The sequence below is a fragment of the Podarcis filfolensis genome, assembly GCF_964270895.1.
Source record: "Podarcis filfolensis genome assembly, chromosome: 6".
NCBI classification, from domain to species: domain Eukaryota; kingdom Metazoa; phylum Chordata; class Lepidosauria; order Squamata; family Lacertidae; genus Podarcis; species Podarcis filfolensis.
The window spans coordinates 49,260,778-49,278,634 of NC_139609.1; the positions used below are offsets into that span (position 1 = coordinate 49,260,778).

General features: G+C 43.6%; 1 protein-coding gene across 14 annotated transcripts in view; it reads right to left on the bottom strand.

Annotated features, from left to right (window-relative positions):
• The window catches only part of RNF220 (ring finger protein 220), a 341,456-nt gene that overhangs the window by 88,322 nt on the left and 235,277 nt on the right, over window positions 1-17,857 (bottom strand). For all 14 annotated transcript variants that reach the window (XM_083619867.1, XM_083619869.1, XM_083619871.1 and 11 more), the window contains 2 exons: window positions 16,250-16,295; window positions 2,293-2,388 (listed from right to left, as the gene is read on the bottom strand). In XM_083619867.1, coding sequence (XP_083475993.1) covers window positions 2,293-2,388; window positions 16,250-16,295 — 142 coding nt within the window. The remainder of the gene's footprint in view (window positions 1-2,292; window positions 2,389-16,249; window positions 16,296-17,857) is intronic.

The window sequence follows — 17,857 nt, forward strand, 5'->3', positions numbered from 1 at the left end:
TTACTATGTAATTGCCACCTGCAAACACATGCATGCTGTAGTGTTTGCAAGTGGCAATTACATAGTAAATGGTAATCTGCACCTACCTTTGGTAACCTCATGGCAGCACCATTTATCCACATAAAATATATGTTCTCTACATATCACTGGTAGCAGGGATGTGGAAATATTTGCTTTATCACAGAGAGCTCCCCCATGTAATTGCAGGTGCATCAGGTTAAGTTTCCATGTGATCACTATGGGCTAAATGGTGAACTGTTTCTGTCCTTGCTAAGCCACCAACAGAGCTTATCAGTGCAAACTTCATGAAATTTCCTTCAGAACAACCTCATAAGCAAAAGTTTTCTTCCCAATCTCTCACTAATATATACAGTATATTTCCTAGCAGATCATAAATGCCATAAAGAACTTGCAATGCAAAATTACCAGCACTGCAGTTTTAAAGAAATATATAATCAGGGCACACATCCAGCACGTGAAAAGCTCAGCTTGCAGCTCTTGGAATCAAGGGGAGAATTTTATTTTATTTTATTTGCATAAAGCCCATTGGATTAGCTCCCAGAGGAGATTTATCTCTGATGCCTGTGCATTTCCCTAGTCATATTCTAGTTATTCGCTGGAGTTGCTTTGTACTACTCTGGCCTGCAAATTCTAGAGCAGTAAAAAATACAAAAAAGGATCATCCCCCAGTCTTCTACCCTATAAAAGCAAACTATAATTCCCATTTGCCTCTCCATCAAGAATTTATGAGTCTCTGTGAAGTGCCTGTTGTGAAAAGTAAAGCCATCAAATGCAAACTGGGATCACTTACTGCATACAGAATAATACTATTAGCAATGTTTATCTGTATTTGACAATATTCAGAACAGTGTTGATTCATTTTTGAGAGCATGAACTAGCAGAAAGTATAGAGTGTGAGCACTTCATATCTCTGGCATAGTCTGAACTATATAAACTATGACTATGGCCGGAGCTACTAACAATTAAGAAAAGACATATAATGCTAGATATATTAGTCATACAATAGACACAAACGTTCATCCCAGCCTCAGACCACTACTGATTCATTAGCAGTTATGCACTGGCTGCATTCCAACTAGTAGTACAGCCCATATACCCATAGAGATGATGGGCAGCACCCCATAATGTGTGTGTGTGTGTGCGTGCGCATATTTCAGACTCTAATAGGAACTGTAGTTGTACAGTGACCTATTGGCTTTGGACACAGTACAGCAGATAACCTTTGTGTTGGCTTTGGACATACTACAGCAGATAACCTTTGTCTTCACACCTTAATAAACTATACAAAACTTACTGATCGATAAAATTGACAAGGCTACAACACTTTTTACACCTGCAAATTCCATTGACATGATTTTCAGAATGGAGTCCCACTGGTGGTGACTTGTTTCTGGCTAATTAGGGCATTATGCTTAGTCTTATTTTCCATCCATTTACAAAATACAGTAATATCAAAATTAAAACTAACGTTATTCAATAATAGTTACAGGGTACCAGGCAGAGGTCCCGCCAACCTAGCAGTTCGAAAGCACGTCAAAGTGCAAGTAGATAAATAGGGACTGCTCCAGCGGGAAGGTAAACGGCGTTTCTGTGTGCGGCTCTGGTTCGCCAGAAGCGGCTTAGTCATGCTGGCCACATGACCCGGAAGCTGTCTGCGGACAAACGCCAGCTCCCTCGGCCTATAGAGCGAGATGAGCGCGCAACCCCAGAGTCAGTCACAACTGGACCTAATGGTCAGGGGTCCCTTTACCTTTACCAGGAAGAGGGCCTTCTCAGTAGTGGCACTCTCCCTGCGGAGTGCCCTGCCTTCAGATGTCAAGGAGATAACTTTTAGAAGACATCTGAAGGCAGCCCTGTACTGGGAGATTTTATGTTTTTAGACATGCTGTAAACCGCCCAGAGTGGGTGGGGTATAAATAGAGATGGGTGGGGTATAAATATTATCATTATCATTATCATTATCATTATTATATACTTAACAACTGTATTTTATGCCATGATGCACCAAGAAGTATTAGGAACCAGAAAGCTATACTGGGTGCAAACCTGTTAAGGGTATTATTTAACATTTGTATACCATAGTATTTTTTTTGTCAAGATTTCCCAGATGCAAGGACATATGCATTAAACAAGTGGGATATTATAATCCCTGAAAAACATAAAAGGCTAAAAAGTTAAGGACTTGAATGGCAGCACTGAAAGAACTAGTAGTGGCACTTAGTAACTCCAGGTTTCCAGTCATCAGCTGAGTCCTCCTGGTTGCTCTCTCACCTGGTATCTGTCTGAGTGATGAATATCATCTGAAGAGTGAGGTGATGCCGTTGGAGAGTCTCCTTCTCGCTTGATTGAGGCTGACAACAAAATTGACTGTGGAAGAAGCGGGGAAAAGGAGAAGCAGTTAACAATGCAAAGTGTTCCTTGTTCTCAAGAGGAAGCGTAGAAGGATGTGTGATATGTAATAGCAAAAAATGCTAATTAAGAAAACATGATCACCAACAACCAGCTATAGAGAGGGAAATCTTCTAAGTTAGATGGACATAACTCTTGAGATGGTTTTTGAGAATGATGCAGGAAGTCATTCAGAGAAGTAAATATTCACCTGTTCATGCCAAACCTGTCACCCAGTATGGGACAAACAAGAATATTATTTCTGGGCCTTATGTGTGGTGGCTTACATACAGTGCCTATGGTTAGGAATGGATGCATGAGCATTGCCCCTCCTCTGTCCTCCAGTGTGTTCCTAAGTTTGTGTTAGTGGCAGAGGCAGCTGTAATATTTAGCTTTGTATCTCTCACACGGAAATACATCACTGAAGAACAACACTGGTAGTCATGACATAGAAACACCAGTACACAACTGCATCTTGCAGGAGCTACTGCCCATTAGGCAAAGAGACATGATTTGGAAAAAGTAAAGACAGCAACTTGGAATTGTTGGGTTAAGCACTGTATGAAATAATGTTCCTCCATCATCTCCATTCCAGTATCACTGTCATACACATTGGGAAACTACATAATTATACATACAGGTAAAGTATACATCACCTGGGATTATAAAAGAATGTGCAATACTATCTCTGTACCTGGACAAGAAAGATGCCACAAAAAATGCATAGGATAAAGGTGAGCTGTGCCTTGGTCAAATGACCACATATGAGGCTCCCTAAGAAGCCCATGCTAAATATTGCTTTTGTTAAAGAAAACTTTTTTATTTGCATTTTCTTAGCCACTGAAATACTATCTGAGGGTTTAAACAGGGTTACAAGCAAAAGCACCTCAGTTGCACCTCCTAACTTTTAATATGCATGGAAATCTCTCAGAAAATGTACTCAAACAAAAAGACATAAAAGCAGTAATGCAGAATCAGTGGGGAGAAGCATTTGGTGCCAAACACTATTCAACTGCACAGATCCATTCAGATCCATAATTACAAATATTAGTATATTATTAAACCTTTTTCTAATTACAGTACAGGATTTCCTATACTGTTAATCTCAGAAATATCCCAAATAACACAGACATTTCCTTTTTTTTACTGCAAGCTATGCAGGCAAAAGGGACACGGGTGGTGCTGTGGGTTAAACCACAGAGCCTAGGACTTGCTGATCAGAGGGTCAGCAGTTCGAATCCCTGCAATGGGGTGAGCTCCGGTTGCTCGGTCCCTGCTCCTGCCAACCTAGCAGTTCGAAAGCATGTCAAAGTGCAAGTAGATAAATAGGTACCGCTCTGGTGGGAAGGTAAATGGTGTTTCCATGTGCTGCTCTGGTTCGCCAGAAGCGGCTTAGTCATGCTGGCCACATGACCCGGAGGCTGTACGCCAGTTCCCTCGGCCAATAAAGCGAGATGAGCACCTCAACCCCAGAGTCGGTCATGACTGGACCTAATGGTCAGGGGTCCCTTTACCTTTATGCAAGCAAAATGGTCAGCAGTTTACTTGAAATTGTGAAGGTTATCAGTACTGTGCAAACTTCAGAGCAATGGCAGAGGTATAAATTCCATGCACAAAAAAGATTTATGGGAAATGATAGAGCGCTTTGACAATATTTTAAGTAGGTTCATTTACTGAGAACAGGGATGCTAACAGGATTTTCTGGGCTCACTATATGTTGATTTGACTCTCCACCTATTTGCATAGATTTGCATATGCTTTGTCATTTGTGCAAATGTTCTCATTTTCAGGTGGAGTGCAGCCCCCCCCAAAAAAAAAAATCAGTGGTCACTGACAAACAGCAGGTGAGCAGGTGACGCTCACATGCTCAGTAACATGTGATAGCTTTTTCTTTTTTCACTCTACTTCCCCCCTCATTAACCACAATTTTAGTTCCAGGACGTTTCAAGAACTCTTTCTTTCTTTCTTTCTTTCTTTCTTTCTTTCTTTCTTTCTTTCTTTTCTTTCTTTCTTTGGAGGGGGATATGTCAAGATAATGATGGAGCTTAGTATCCTGTGGATCTACACCCTCCCCTGCTACCTTTGATCATGTCCTGCTTTGGTCTTCATCATTTCACAAAACACTGTCAGTGGGACAGCATTATTGGTGGAGCTTTCTGACTCACTGGTGGTCAGTTGGGCAGCTGGACTCCCTCTCTGTTAGCATTGTGGCTCTTCTACCAATCTTATAGTTCCTCAGCTGCCCTTTAGGGGAGCAAAGAATTGTCCCACAAACAAACAAACAAACAAACAAACAAACAAACAAACAAACAAACAAACAGGTTGTCTCATTTGACTTCCATTTTTTTGTGATTTACAAGGCTGCTTGTTATACTTGAAACAGTCTTCTTCTCTTTCCCATTAATCTAGCTGATAACTCTCTAAGTAACTCTATTCAGGCCACTATTTTTTTAAAAAAGCAAAGCCTTTCTGAACCAGCCTAGCCTCATATCACCCACTTCTCTGTTACCACTGGATTATCCCCCATCCCCAGCGGTGACCCAAGGCAAGGTGCCCACCCACTCCAAACCATCTGAGCTCTGTAAAATAAGCTCAGCTAAGTAGTGAACAACTTAAAGTGTGCATATATTTGCATGTCAATGGCTATTAGCCTATTTTCTAGGAAATTTGCCAACCCAATTACATTAACTTCTCTGGGCTGGTGTGTAATGTGCAAAAACTAACCAACAGCTCCTCACTAAATTTACCACAGCCTTATAGTTGGGTTTGGATTTATAATCTTGACTGATTCAACTTCAGCTCAGATTAGTCATATACACAGACACTTTAAACCCAAATAAGTTTGTGACAGCTGAAAGCCCGTCTTTTGAGATAATGGAGTGGTCACTTTGGCAGGGGGTGAAAACTGTTACTGTTTTGCTGTTTTAACTGATGTTTCCTTGTGTTTTGTGATCATGTAGTTTATTATAATTTATTTGAAAAAGAGGGGTGTAAGTTTATTAAATAAATAGGCAAATAAAACAATGTCTATAAAATCTTACACGAACCAACCATTTGAGGAACAAATACCCTGGTCTTCTAACTGCAGCAAGAAACAATTTTCAGAGAAGTACCCACCTTGCAAAAATGTGACCATCTTTTGTATCAGAAAGGGCCAAGATAGCAAAATAAAATTTGAAGCTAAAGGATGGGATCCTTCTCCCCATATCATAATAGGCTAGATACAACATTTTGACATCAGGGAGGGCTCTGGTTGCAATGTAAACCTTTGCCTTCTTTCTCAGATTGCATGTAACAACCTGATCGCAGGAGTTAAAGATACTTCCCTTTTCAATTTGCTTCTGTGAAGAAATAAAAGTGCACAAGCCATCGACTCTGCTTCAAGGAACCTCAACAACGACTCTCATTGCTCCTCATCAGCCCCCACATGCCTGCCTGCCCACTCCCATCCACCCTTGCAAGTCGCTCTAATCCAATATTATTATCTGAAAAATGGCTGCGCTAGCTACGGAGACAGTAAATTAAACGTTATGTATTAGTTTTTAGCATGTGGTCCCAAGAAGAACGCTGGCCCCATTTATTCGACAAACCTCCTGAGCACCATGACAACGACCTCCAGAAAAAATGCAGGGCTAAACTAATCCCAAAGACGTCAATCTCAGACCCTCTTCTACATACGCTTGCCGTTTAGATGAATAAACTGTCTTCTTAAAATTGTAGCAAGCGGTTCTATTCTAAATACCTCGGCAGCATGTTAAACACTGTATCAGTGAGTCAAGCCCCTGCTCTAGCACCAAACTGCACTTCATTTGTGTTTCTCATTTCACCAAGGTGGAATGGCAACTGCTTCTCCATTTAGGCTGCGTCAGGAGAATTATCAGGCACATAGATGGGATGGAGGGGGAGGAATGGGAGCAGAAGATTTAGAATTAGAAATCTTGTCAGCTTTAAATGCCCATCTTCCTCCTTCCTACCAGCATTAGTGTTTGGTTGTTGGCTGGTAGATTGTGCTCAAAGCTGGACTCAGATTTGATCAAAGGTGGGTCACCCCAATGACACCACAACCATCTTTTTGAGAGTGGGTAAAAAATGGATTTGAGGGTGAAGAGGAAACAAGAAGAAGGGATGGATGGATGATAGATTGAGGGACAGGAAAATTAAGTCTTTTCTTTGTTGCAGATTGTCTGCCACCAGAAAATATGAAAGGTCCATTGTTTTAGTGCTTACAATTTGCACCTTTCTGAATCAAAAGAATAACAATTTGAGGTCACATAACCTCTTGACTAATGAGCAGTGTTCTTCAACCTGTGGATTGTGATCGAAATGTTAACTGGGCCCATTCTAATGTGGCCAATGGACTCTGGGTTCCCTTATTCCTGCATGGAGTCTGTTTTCCTGTATTTTTGTTTGAAAAGAAAATCCTGAAGGAGAAGGTATGGATGCACATCTACTTTGAAAAATTAGGTCCCAGCTCATGCTCTCCTCAGAAAACCTCTTTCTTCATGCAGACAATGGGCCAAAACAGGAGATAATCTGTACTTAGTCTACCTAACTGAGGGCAGAGTATGAACCTGAGGCCTTCCTGGTTTTCCTAGACTAAAACAGCTATTATCCTTGACCATTAGCCATGCTGGCTGGGGCTATTGGGAGCTGGAGTCCAAAAACATCTAGAGGGCTACAGGTTCCCCATCCCTGAGTTTCTAAATAAACAAAAGTGTTGGAGAATTTCATCAAATCCTCAACCCTCCAAATCAATTAACCCGATGGTACAGGACAACTATACACTATACAACTATTGACACTATAATCATGAAGGTGTTTTTTTAAAAAAAGAAATAAGCCAGTCAATTCAACCCACCCCACAAAAAACCACAAAAGGCAACCTGAACTCTTTTGATTGGACCCTGTGATACACCAGCAGCCTTTGTTCCCTAGGGAGTTACTATGTACAAGGAAAAATTATGTCTCCTCATGCCCCCTGGACACTCTCAACACTGGGTAAACTTTCCTGTCCTCTCAAAGAAACTTGACATTCCTAGCAAAATGGTTGAAATCAAAAAGCAGAGAACGCTGTTAAATGAATATAATATTGTCTATTGAACCAAACCAGTGGAATGGCACCAAAATGTCATGGAGAATAAATGCTTCCAAGTCACCAATCATCTTGGAACCACTGAAGATTGCCCAAATATCGGGGGGCAGGATTTACCTAACAAACCCCATCAGTTGAAGGCCTTTGCAACAGGGCTTTCCTCCCACTATTCCCACTGTGAAATTGGCTGGGGGGAGGGTAAGAAGAACCCAGAATAGCATATGGGGAGGGGGGATTGTTCTCTCTGGCCAGCTGATATACTTGTGGAGACAGAATGTTTGCAATAGCAAGATGTTGAATTTCACCCTAGATTTCTCTTGGCTTTGTCTTCTACATAGCAATGGAGCTTTTTGGTTATATTACCCTACTCTGCAATCTAGTATGGAGGATGCAGATGTATTGGTAATTGTGCTAATTGTGCAGGACCAGCACCCTGAAGTCCAGCCTTCCCCTCCTTCCCAAGCACTAATCTGTAATAGCAACCAACAACCTGACCAAACCTTTCTCAGCGAGAGCTCCTTTCCCTATACCATTTCCAAGGCAAGCCACCATTTCACTCTGGAAAGGCAGAGCAAGAGACTTGTGCGAGTACCAGTGAGGCCTCATATTTCTAGCCCTCCTTTAAATCATCCCTCCGTTGGGTAAAGGCACTCTCTGTTGAGGTTATAAACCCTAAGAGGATCAGCCTCAGCATTACACCTGGGGCACGCTAAATAAAAAAAGGTCACCGGTGCTTTTTAAACATGGACAAAAAAGCAGTAAAATGTGTTTGGGAAAAAAAATCTGGCATTAAATCATGACTTTTTGCCTGGCTCGCCTCATTAAAAGTGGCCTTTTGGAAGGTAAAATTATCATTGTAAGCGATAAGATCTTTAAGAAAATAATTCACGGCTTCTTCACCCTTTAATATGATAGCCGCCACCGGCTAATTTTTTTCTTAATGGCAACGAGGCCATCAATCTTTTCCAAGGCTTGCTCTCACCCTCGCTTTCCTCCCCTGCCAGCTTCCAAGCAACAACCTCCTTAGCTCCTAGGAATAACGGGGTCTTTCTTCTCTGCTTCTGCTCTAATGCTTTCCAACTTGACAAATCCCCCTTTGAAGAACAAGCTAAGAGAGAAATATCAGTTATAATATGCGACAGAAAGCACAAGGAGAGAGCACTACCGGACAGATTGAAAGTAGAAATTAAGGTGCAGTTTGTTCAGCAGGGGAAAGTGATTAAAAACTGGGACTGGGTTGTCAAGGAAAGTTGTGGATTCTCAATCAAGAGTATCCCTTCACACAAGGCTAACGTATCTTTAAACAGCAGCTTTAGTCAATCCTAAACTTAGTGTACTCTTTTTGTCATATATGATGGGGAAGGAATCTGCAGAAGTTTTATTCCAAAACAGACTCACCTCATTTGATCTGGATGGATCATGACCAGCATCGGATCATGAATCCACTCGATTCTGTAGATCCCTTTAAGAGGTGTCCAATGACTACAGCACCATTTCTGTATGGTATTTTTCCCCTTGCCCTTTAAAAAGCCCTGGGTAATGTAGCTGCTTACACTCTGGAGCAGCTAGTAGTGCATGGGGCTCCTTCCTTTTTGCCACTGCACACTTTGAATACAATACAGCAAGTTCCCCTGAGAGCAACATAGCTTGATGCTGCACTCAGAGTGAATTGTACAGAGAGAAAAATGCCTGCCCCTATGTAAAAATGCCTGCCCCCCCCATACAATTCCGTGCAGACTGAGATTGGAAGAGGAAAAATTATTATCAATGGCAACCAAAGTGAACAACTCTTGACAAAGTCAGGAAAAGTGCTATAAATTGACATTTTTAAGTGTAAAAAGCTATTTAGACATCAGGTTAAAACTTGGGTGTTTGTGTTTATGCAGGCTTTCAGACATTAATGCTGCTTTTTTTTGATACTGTACTATTTGCTGTTTCAGGGCTCATCCACACTTCCGCTTGTCTTGTGCCTGGAAAGCATAGATCTGAACACTTTTCTGCTTGAGCCACACTTTCTAGGCATGGGTTTGAGCAGTTTTCCCCTTGCCACAATCCTTTCCCTTCAAACCCCAGTGGTGGGAGCACACTGGAGCTGAAGCAAGCAGCAATGTGCACACACCACACAGTCCAAAGTTATTACACAGAACTCATAGCTTATGTCTGAGTGCTCTTTTTTTGCTCCAGAGCTTTCCCTACAAAACCCCTCTCTTTAAAGTTCTATAGGAGCAAACCCAAATTGCCATTTGCTCCAATTCACTACTAAAGATTGGTTTTCCCCAGGAGAAAGCAGACAGGACTAGAGGATGTGGGGATGAGCCCTGAGTCTTTTGGTTTTATGGTGTGTGGTGCTCCTACCCAGAAAAGTCAGCCTAAATACTCCTGTTAACAAAGTAACCACCTCAACCAGTTAGAAAGGCAGAGAAACAGTTACCTCCAAGGTTTCTTTCTCTGCAAGCCATAAATAGTTTGTTTGACTAGATGTTCTGTAATAATTTGTTTGACAATAACACTGGATAAACTGCTATCAGGTTACTGAAACCAATAAGCCCTTATAGGATGTTGCAACTGTGATTGTGAAAATGTCACTCTCGAGCGAACGCAACCTGATTCAAAATGCTTGCTGATGGGGGTGGGGAGGCCCCTCTTGCAGGGGAGCTGGAAATGGGGAGGGAGTCAATAGATCACTAAGCTTGAATGGAAGGGGACAGCATGAGACATCCTCATTGCAAACAGGGATATCTGTGCTCTCTTTCAAGAGGTTACAGCACCTCTTCAGCAAGGAAAAAGATATAGGAACGGGCCACTTTGGGAGCCATGGGTAAAAGAGGAAGGGAGAGGTGGGGTTGAGACTCTTTCAAATGAAGGAAGAGGAGGACAGTGACAATGGCTGCTTACCAGTTCCCCTTTCCTTTATCTACTCTGCCACTGGTACCTGTTGTGGGAGACAAGAGAGCAAGGAAATCCCTCCTTACCTCTACTCACCCATCCCAAAAACTTGGGTAGTGTAAATGAGGTATAGGTCCACATACAGGATAGATCTTGGTGCTCTTGAATATATCTCCGAATGATTGTGAGAGCGCCTATGTGTTCATGCGCACAGGCAAGAAAAACTCATGCAGGTGTGAGTGTTTTGAAATTGTCTTATCATCTGCATGTTAGAAGGTAGATCAGAATCTACTGGTAGATAGCCAGATCACATAGCAGATCAGCAGGAGGTTCTGCCTCTCAGTTATTTAACATCAGCAATAGCAGAAACCTTAAACTGAGGTGCTAGGGTTCCAGAGTTACTGCAGAGTTCAGATATTTGTACTTGGATATGCAAGACTAAAGTGGCCAGGGTAGGTGTGGGGCAGTGGAGATAGGTAACTGGTTTCTTCCCTGGAGCCATCCTTTTGCCTCTGGTACTGGTTGCAGGCGCTCAAAGTGCTGGTAAAAAAACGAACCAGTCTCTGCTAGCCTGGCCATGCCTGGGCTAGGTGAATGACTGCTCACTCTGTGTGTATGTGTATAAGAAGTGCCCATGCATGTCAGATGCATACATGTATGTGCTTACATAAACATGTGAGTGTGCCATGCTGACCCAGGGACACGGGTGGAAGCAAGCACAAGGCGAGGGACACCTATGATTTGGGAGCATCCCACGGCCAAGAAAACACATCAAGATTGTAACATACGCTCATTGCTGCCTCTCCTAAAACTATCCCCTCCCTGTCTCAGAGACAGGTCAGATGTCAGCACTGGGAAGCGGTGAGCTGGCAGCAGTGACACTTTGTTTCCTTTCAAGGCCACCCATTTGAGACTATTAAGTGCTGGGCTCCTGCTTTTTGATAGCCCCGAAAACACAGGCAGTTTATTTCTCTTAAACAATCAATCACAGCTGCTGTCAGCACAACAAATACCCTAACCCTGCTTTTTACATCTCGCTCTGGCCTTTCCCTTCTCTCCTGCGCAAAGTGTTTCCTGCCTGATGCGTTGGACTTTAACTCTGCCATCTAAATAGGTACTTATCACTTAACATGGAGGTGATGGCTTGACATGTTTTCTGTCTCCTGCCCTCCCCTGCATGGTGGGGAAGCAGTCAAAGTGTTGCTAATAGCTGTTATCACTTGGGAACTGTAACCCGAATGCAATGAGTGATACCAGCTTTTGCGGTGCTTTGTAACAGCACCAGTGGTCTCAGCATCTCAAGACGCGAACACCACCAGCATCTTTTATTCTCTGACACTTTCCCAATGCCCAGTAAACTCACATACTCCCACTGGCTCCTTTGTCTGTTTGTCTTCAGGAAGCCACAGCAGCAATTAAGGAGGAAAGCCAACTTCAGCTTCTGGCAATTTGAACCACTGTTTGAGTTACACCAGAGAACAGTGTACGGTTCCCTATGGCTCAATGAAAGCTGAGGAAGGCAAAGACTTGACCATGCTAGCATGTTGCCATGCAAGGAATCCCAATAACTTTGCTCTCTGGGCTTTTTCACACTTATTTGCCCTAATTTTCCCAGGCATAGGTCTGCACTTTAAAGTTCTGTGCCTGGCATAGGCGTAGCATGGGGGGCGTGGCCCTGGGTGCAAACGGGCACCCCCACTGCAGGCTCCTTCATTAGAGCCTGGCTCCATGTGAGAAGGAGCTGCGCCTTGGCTGATGCGCTCGTGCCTGGCCACAGCTCTGCCCTTGGGTCAGGCCTGATTCAGCGGCGAAAAGTAGGAGAGTAGGTGGCAGCTTCCATGTCCTTCTTATCCCCTGGACACTGGCGCATGGGAGGCCGCCCTCTGTGCACCGCCCCCCTGGGGGGCACGCCCCACGCACCCATACCAGGTAGCGCTGGCTTACACCCCGCCACTGGTGCCTGGGCATTTTTGTTTACTCCCCCCCTCTTGCTGTTTGCTCTGTTAGAACACTAATAAGTGACCCCTCCCCCGGGGGAAAGACAGTGATAGAAGAGGAAGTTAGGGTAAGCCCATTGTCTACAGTCTGACTGCCAGTGGTTCATTGCCATCCCTGCCAGAGACTGAACCTGGGACATTTTACATGCAAAACGTGTGTTCTACTACTGAGCTATGACACCCTCCTTGAATCTCAAGAAAGGTGTTTCTTGGTACTATTTTCCACTCAACTTTGGACACAGAAGTCAGAACTAAACCTCATTTCAGCCTAGAGCACACAGATCATCCGTCATACACTCCATATGGTTATGTTCGAACTAGTTTTTAAAAACCAGCACCAGAGTGTCTTCCACGTCTCCTGTGAGTTTTCAGTATGTGGAATATATTGTGGAAATATGTGGAATATGTGGAAATCCATTTGGTTTGTTGGTTGACAGGAAGGAAGGAATTCTGTTCTGAAATCCATGTGCTTGGAAGTAAGACTAATTGATTTCAATAATGCTCACTTCCAATAAAGTATACTTAGGATCACAGCCTTAGTGGATATGTTTCCAAACTTAATTACAACTACCCAATCTTTTTCCCAGTCTTTCTCCCACATGAATACCGGCCCTAAGTGCTGACATATTTCAAATATACATGGACAGTTCTCTGGTCTCTCTCTCTCCCCTACAGCCACAATGAGCAGATTTAATTATTAATCTTTTATCGTCTATCACTTTTAGAGATGAAGCCCTGAGGTATTATGTGATTTCCCCAAGGTCATCACAGAAGTACATGGCAAAGCTGTTACTAGGGATTCAGGAACACTGATGGAGGAATCTAGGTACATAGTGCCTTTTCTGGCTTAAAATACAGAGAAAATTTAGTAAAGAATCTATCCACTGTGAGATATCTGGAAACAGCTTCATCAAACTCTTCCTCCTCAGAGGACGTTAGTGGTTGGGCAGACCACTAGAAACAATAATGCAGCATCAGAATTCCCTGCCATCCCTTCCCTCTCTTCTTTTTAAACTTCAATGCACTGTTACACGCCACTCCAATCGGCTGCGCAAGATTCCCGGGGTTTCAGGCATGCTTATCAAGGGTTAGTGTTTCCTTTGGGAATGAGGTTCAACAAAGGCTGTAGTGCCTTTATGATAGATGGTTTATTTACACATATATACAACGTGGAGCTGTCAATGGTAGGGCTCACAGCAGTAGCATCCCAATAGCTACCAGCTCATTCCATAGTAACAACATTGGTAAGCAGAGCCCCATCCTTTTCTCTGCAGCCTCTCTTGCACTGCAGGGCACAACCCAGGAAATAACACCATAGCTTATCAGCTTTCCTTTTTTACTCTCCTCAGAAAGAGACCACACATTTGTATTCTCACTCCTATTTCCTTTGATCCTGTGTTGTGTTAATACCTAATCATCTGATCTCTCTAATTGCTTATCCCACCGCCCATCACCTCACAAAGAAGCCTGACACTTGTTGTTTTCGTGAATATTACACAACCCAGGAAGTGTGCCTAGGTTAATTAACCTTTCGCATATGCTAATTCCATATGCTAATTCCAGGGGATTAACAGTGGATAAACCACAATTTTTCAGGGACGCAGGTGGCGCTGTGGGTAAAACCTCAGCGCCAAGGGCTTGCCGATCGCATTGTCAGCGGTTCGAATCCCCGCGGCGGGGTGAGCTCCCGTCTTTTGGTCCCAGCGCCTGCCCACCTAGCAGTTCGAAAGCACCCCTAAGTGCAAGTAGATAAATAGGTACCGCTTTATAGCGGGAAGGTAAACGGCGTTTCCGTGTGCTGCGCTGGTGCTGGCTCGCCAGAGCAGCTTCGTCACGCTGGCCACGTGACCCGGAAGTGTCTCCGGACAGCGCTGGCCCCCGGCCTCTTAAGTGAGATGGGCGCACAAGCCTAGAGTCGGACACGACTGGCCCGTACGGGCAGGGGTACCTTTACCTTTAAACCACAATTTAAATACACACAAGTCTGGCTATTACCAGTCCTAACATACCAGTTCTAATTAAATCCTAACATTTCTTAAACCCAAGCATTTAGCACTACCAAACATTATGTACTGCATCTTCAACAAATAATCCTTGTGTCTCAAAACTTGCACCCAAACATTTATTTTAGTCAACTGTTAGTGGCTGGGGGGGGGGGAATCCCATTTTGAAAATTAAAATCCAAAATGTGCAATTCACATAAAATGTGAAATTTAAGTAAATTTGCCTATTTTCTTTGCACAATTTTTGGCATCTTGGATCGTTCCAGGGCCAATTTGCAGGTCTTTTTCAATGCCAAGATTGTTTCCAGAAACATGTGAGTGGGACCCATTTATCTTGCCACTAAGTAACTATAGAGAATCCCAGCAAACCAGGGATTGAGGAGGAAGGACTTCTACGTCAGAGAATGGTGTTTCTAGACCACTACTCTTCATCGTTTTCAGACCCAGTACCCACTTTTAACCTAAACATATATTTAAGGGACATTTCTTTCTTTATTTTTCACCATATACTTAAATGGTGGTAGCACTGCTGTTGCAACCCACCTTAGATCAGCCCATGACTTGATAGGGAATCTTGACCCACCAGTTGAAGACCAAGGCAGACTTACACTTAGTCTAGCTATTAAGTGAGAAGCGCAGCACCTTTTGCATCACGCAGGCCTGTTCTTCAAGCAAGTGCCACTTGAGAATAACAATTCTGAGGCCAAGAGGCTGTAAGAAGAATTCAAAAGCCCCCTCTTCTTAACATTCTTAGGTGATGGTGGGAGAGTGAAGGGAGGGGGACGCCATGTGGCGACAGCAGACAAGTGATCTTGGTTACACAGGACCCCTCAACTATCCTGCCTTAATCCCTTCACTCAAAGCAAATGGGATTCTTTGTTGCTTGAAGCTTCAAAGGCACAATCCCTGCTGGGAGAAAAGGCCTTTTTCTTCCTTATCTGGTGACTGTCTCTAACTCTCTATATTTACTTCCAAACAACTAATCTGCCTATTGAACGCCTCCTCAGGCTTGGTGTTTCGGACAGATGAGTTATCACCATCCAGCAATGAGCACAACCAAAATGCACAGTACAAGAGCTGCTTTTCATGCTGCTCTTTCCTACTCCCTTGTGAGGCACAAAGGCGAATAAGAAGATTCTTGATTTTTAATTGATGTGTTCCCTTTTACTTGCATGCCTGCTTCTGCTGTGTATGTTTGTTTCTGAATCAGGAACGGCAGCTCATGATCTGCCAGAGTAGCACTAAGACCACACTGTATAGGGTGTGGCGCACACATTACTAGTAGCCTATGACAGCAGGTGGCACAACAACCTACGAAGTTTTTCTGCTTGGTTCTAAGGGCCACTTCCTACATTATTCGGCAATGACCCTGCATTTGCCACTACATACACATTTGTTTAGCCACAGCTAAGCACACCCCACCCCTAACACATTACAGATGGAGGTTGGAGACAGAGAAGATAGAATTGCTGCAGACATCCACTTCACCAAACTAGTGTCTCTGGTTCCAGAGCACCCAGTGTGAAGTTAAGATGATTTAATCTCCAATTGCAGGGACCCAAAGGCCAATTCTAGTAAAATCTGGAAGTATTTTAGAATGCTGAAATGGTTTTGCAATGGATTCTAAGCATGCCCACTACGTATTGAGGCACTAATATAAAGAGGGATGCAGAAATAAAGACTTAAGTGACTGTCCTCTGCCCAGGGAACTTCAGGGTCTGTGTACAGGACAAGACAACTGTTTGATACCACATACTGTTATGAAGATTATGAAAGGAAGATCAAATTGGACCAAGAAACAGTGTTTGTAGGGGCATGGAGGATATTGGAAAACAATATGTGACCAAATTTGGCTCACTTACCTTGGGAGTACCTGGAGCCATGACATCCTTCAATATAGAGTTCTTACTGTCAAGAGAGAAAAGAAGAGTATCAGTACCATACTGAAAGTGGGCAGATAAATTCTACAAGGTAAGACTTTTCAGACCTTTTGGTGGGGGGTTGGTGCTGTAAAGCCCTCTATGATGAGATCCGGACAACTAGGAACTCACTTTCCACATAGAAGACCATCATCACCACACTGTACCCAATTTTCTATCCCTATTATTTATATATTACATTTGAATCCTACCCTTTCTTCAGAGCAGGATTGGTGTTCTCGCAAAAACCCTGCGAGGCAGATTAGACTGAGAGACAGTGACACTCAGTGCTACCCTGTCAACTTGGAAGCTGAGCAAGGATATAACTTTGACTTCCTGTATCCAAAATCATACTCTAGGTATCACAGAAGCTCTGAAGTGCATCTGCCTTTTACACCCACATTATTCTTGTAGCATAATAAAGCTTTCTATGTCCACTATGAGGCAGGCCTGGCCCTTTGGGAAAATATACCATTAAGTACCATAAACAGAAGTAACACATAGTGTTGCAATTTGAAACGATGGCCATTTAACTGGACTGGCACCAGCTTCTGGAGACTTCTTGGGCAACTTGGATAAGGACCCTTTAATAACTCTCCTTGTTCTCTTTGGCTCTCCTCATTCATTTTTGCAGAGGAGAATGAGGGACAGCAAGATCGGAGGGAGGGAGGCAACCAAATTGGAAGCAGAGCATGGAGTGAGGCAGTTGGCATACCATTAGGTTGGGGAATGGGCTGCAAAGACCTACATGATCTGGTTCTGAGGCATGATGGTCTGGAGGTTTCTCATGCCCGTGTTGCAATGGCCTGCCCAAACCACTGCACATCCATTCACAACTCTTCTTACACCAAAGACTCCATTGCTGAAAGATTGGATAGACGTACCTCAAGCATTCCCCCACAGCAGTGCTTTCTCTTAACTTAAATTTGTCTGATAGGAACCCAAGAGTAGATCCTGCCGATTTCCTCACACTTAGGCAAAGCAACAATTGCCCCCAAATACCACATCTCTCAAGGCTCCTGTATATGTGGCCTGTCTCATGCTGTTCCCTCTTCCACACTGATGGAGGCCAGAAGAAAGCCCCAAAACAGGGTGTTCCAAAGCCAATTATCCTCCCCTCATGACCTGCCATTGTGAGCAGTCCAGCTGTAGTTGCAGCAGTGGCTTCACTGCTTTGCAAAACAATTGGAAGGCACTCTATGGCCTGTGACCCATGAGCCAGGCTGATAGGTAACTTACTCCAAAGATTTGTGCCAACGGGGAATAAGAAGAGGTTAGGCTGGCTCTGGCATCCAGCGGCAAGTGGAGTGAGTTTGCTGGCAATCCCCCCATTCCCAAGATCAAAGGCTGCTCACCCACTAGCTTAAAGAAGACTCATAGGCAGGGTAGCAGTGGTATTACCTAGTGATTGGAGCGAAGGGTAGCACTTTACCACATTGCAGAGTGGATGCACAAAGGGAGCTCTATGGTACCCTGATTAAGCTGTTGAGGGTACAGCCCTGAAGGGCAGAAGGAAGCAAGGCATGCAAACTAGTCAGAACTAATGGCATA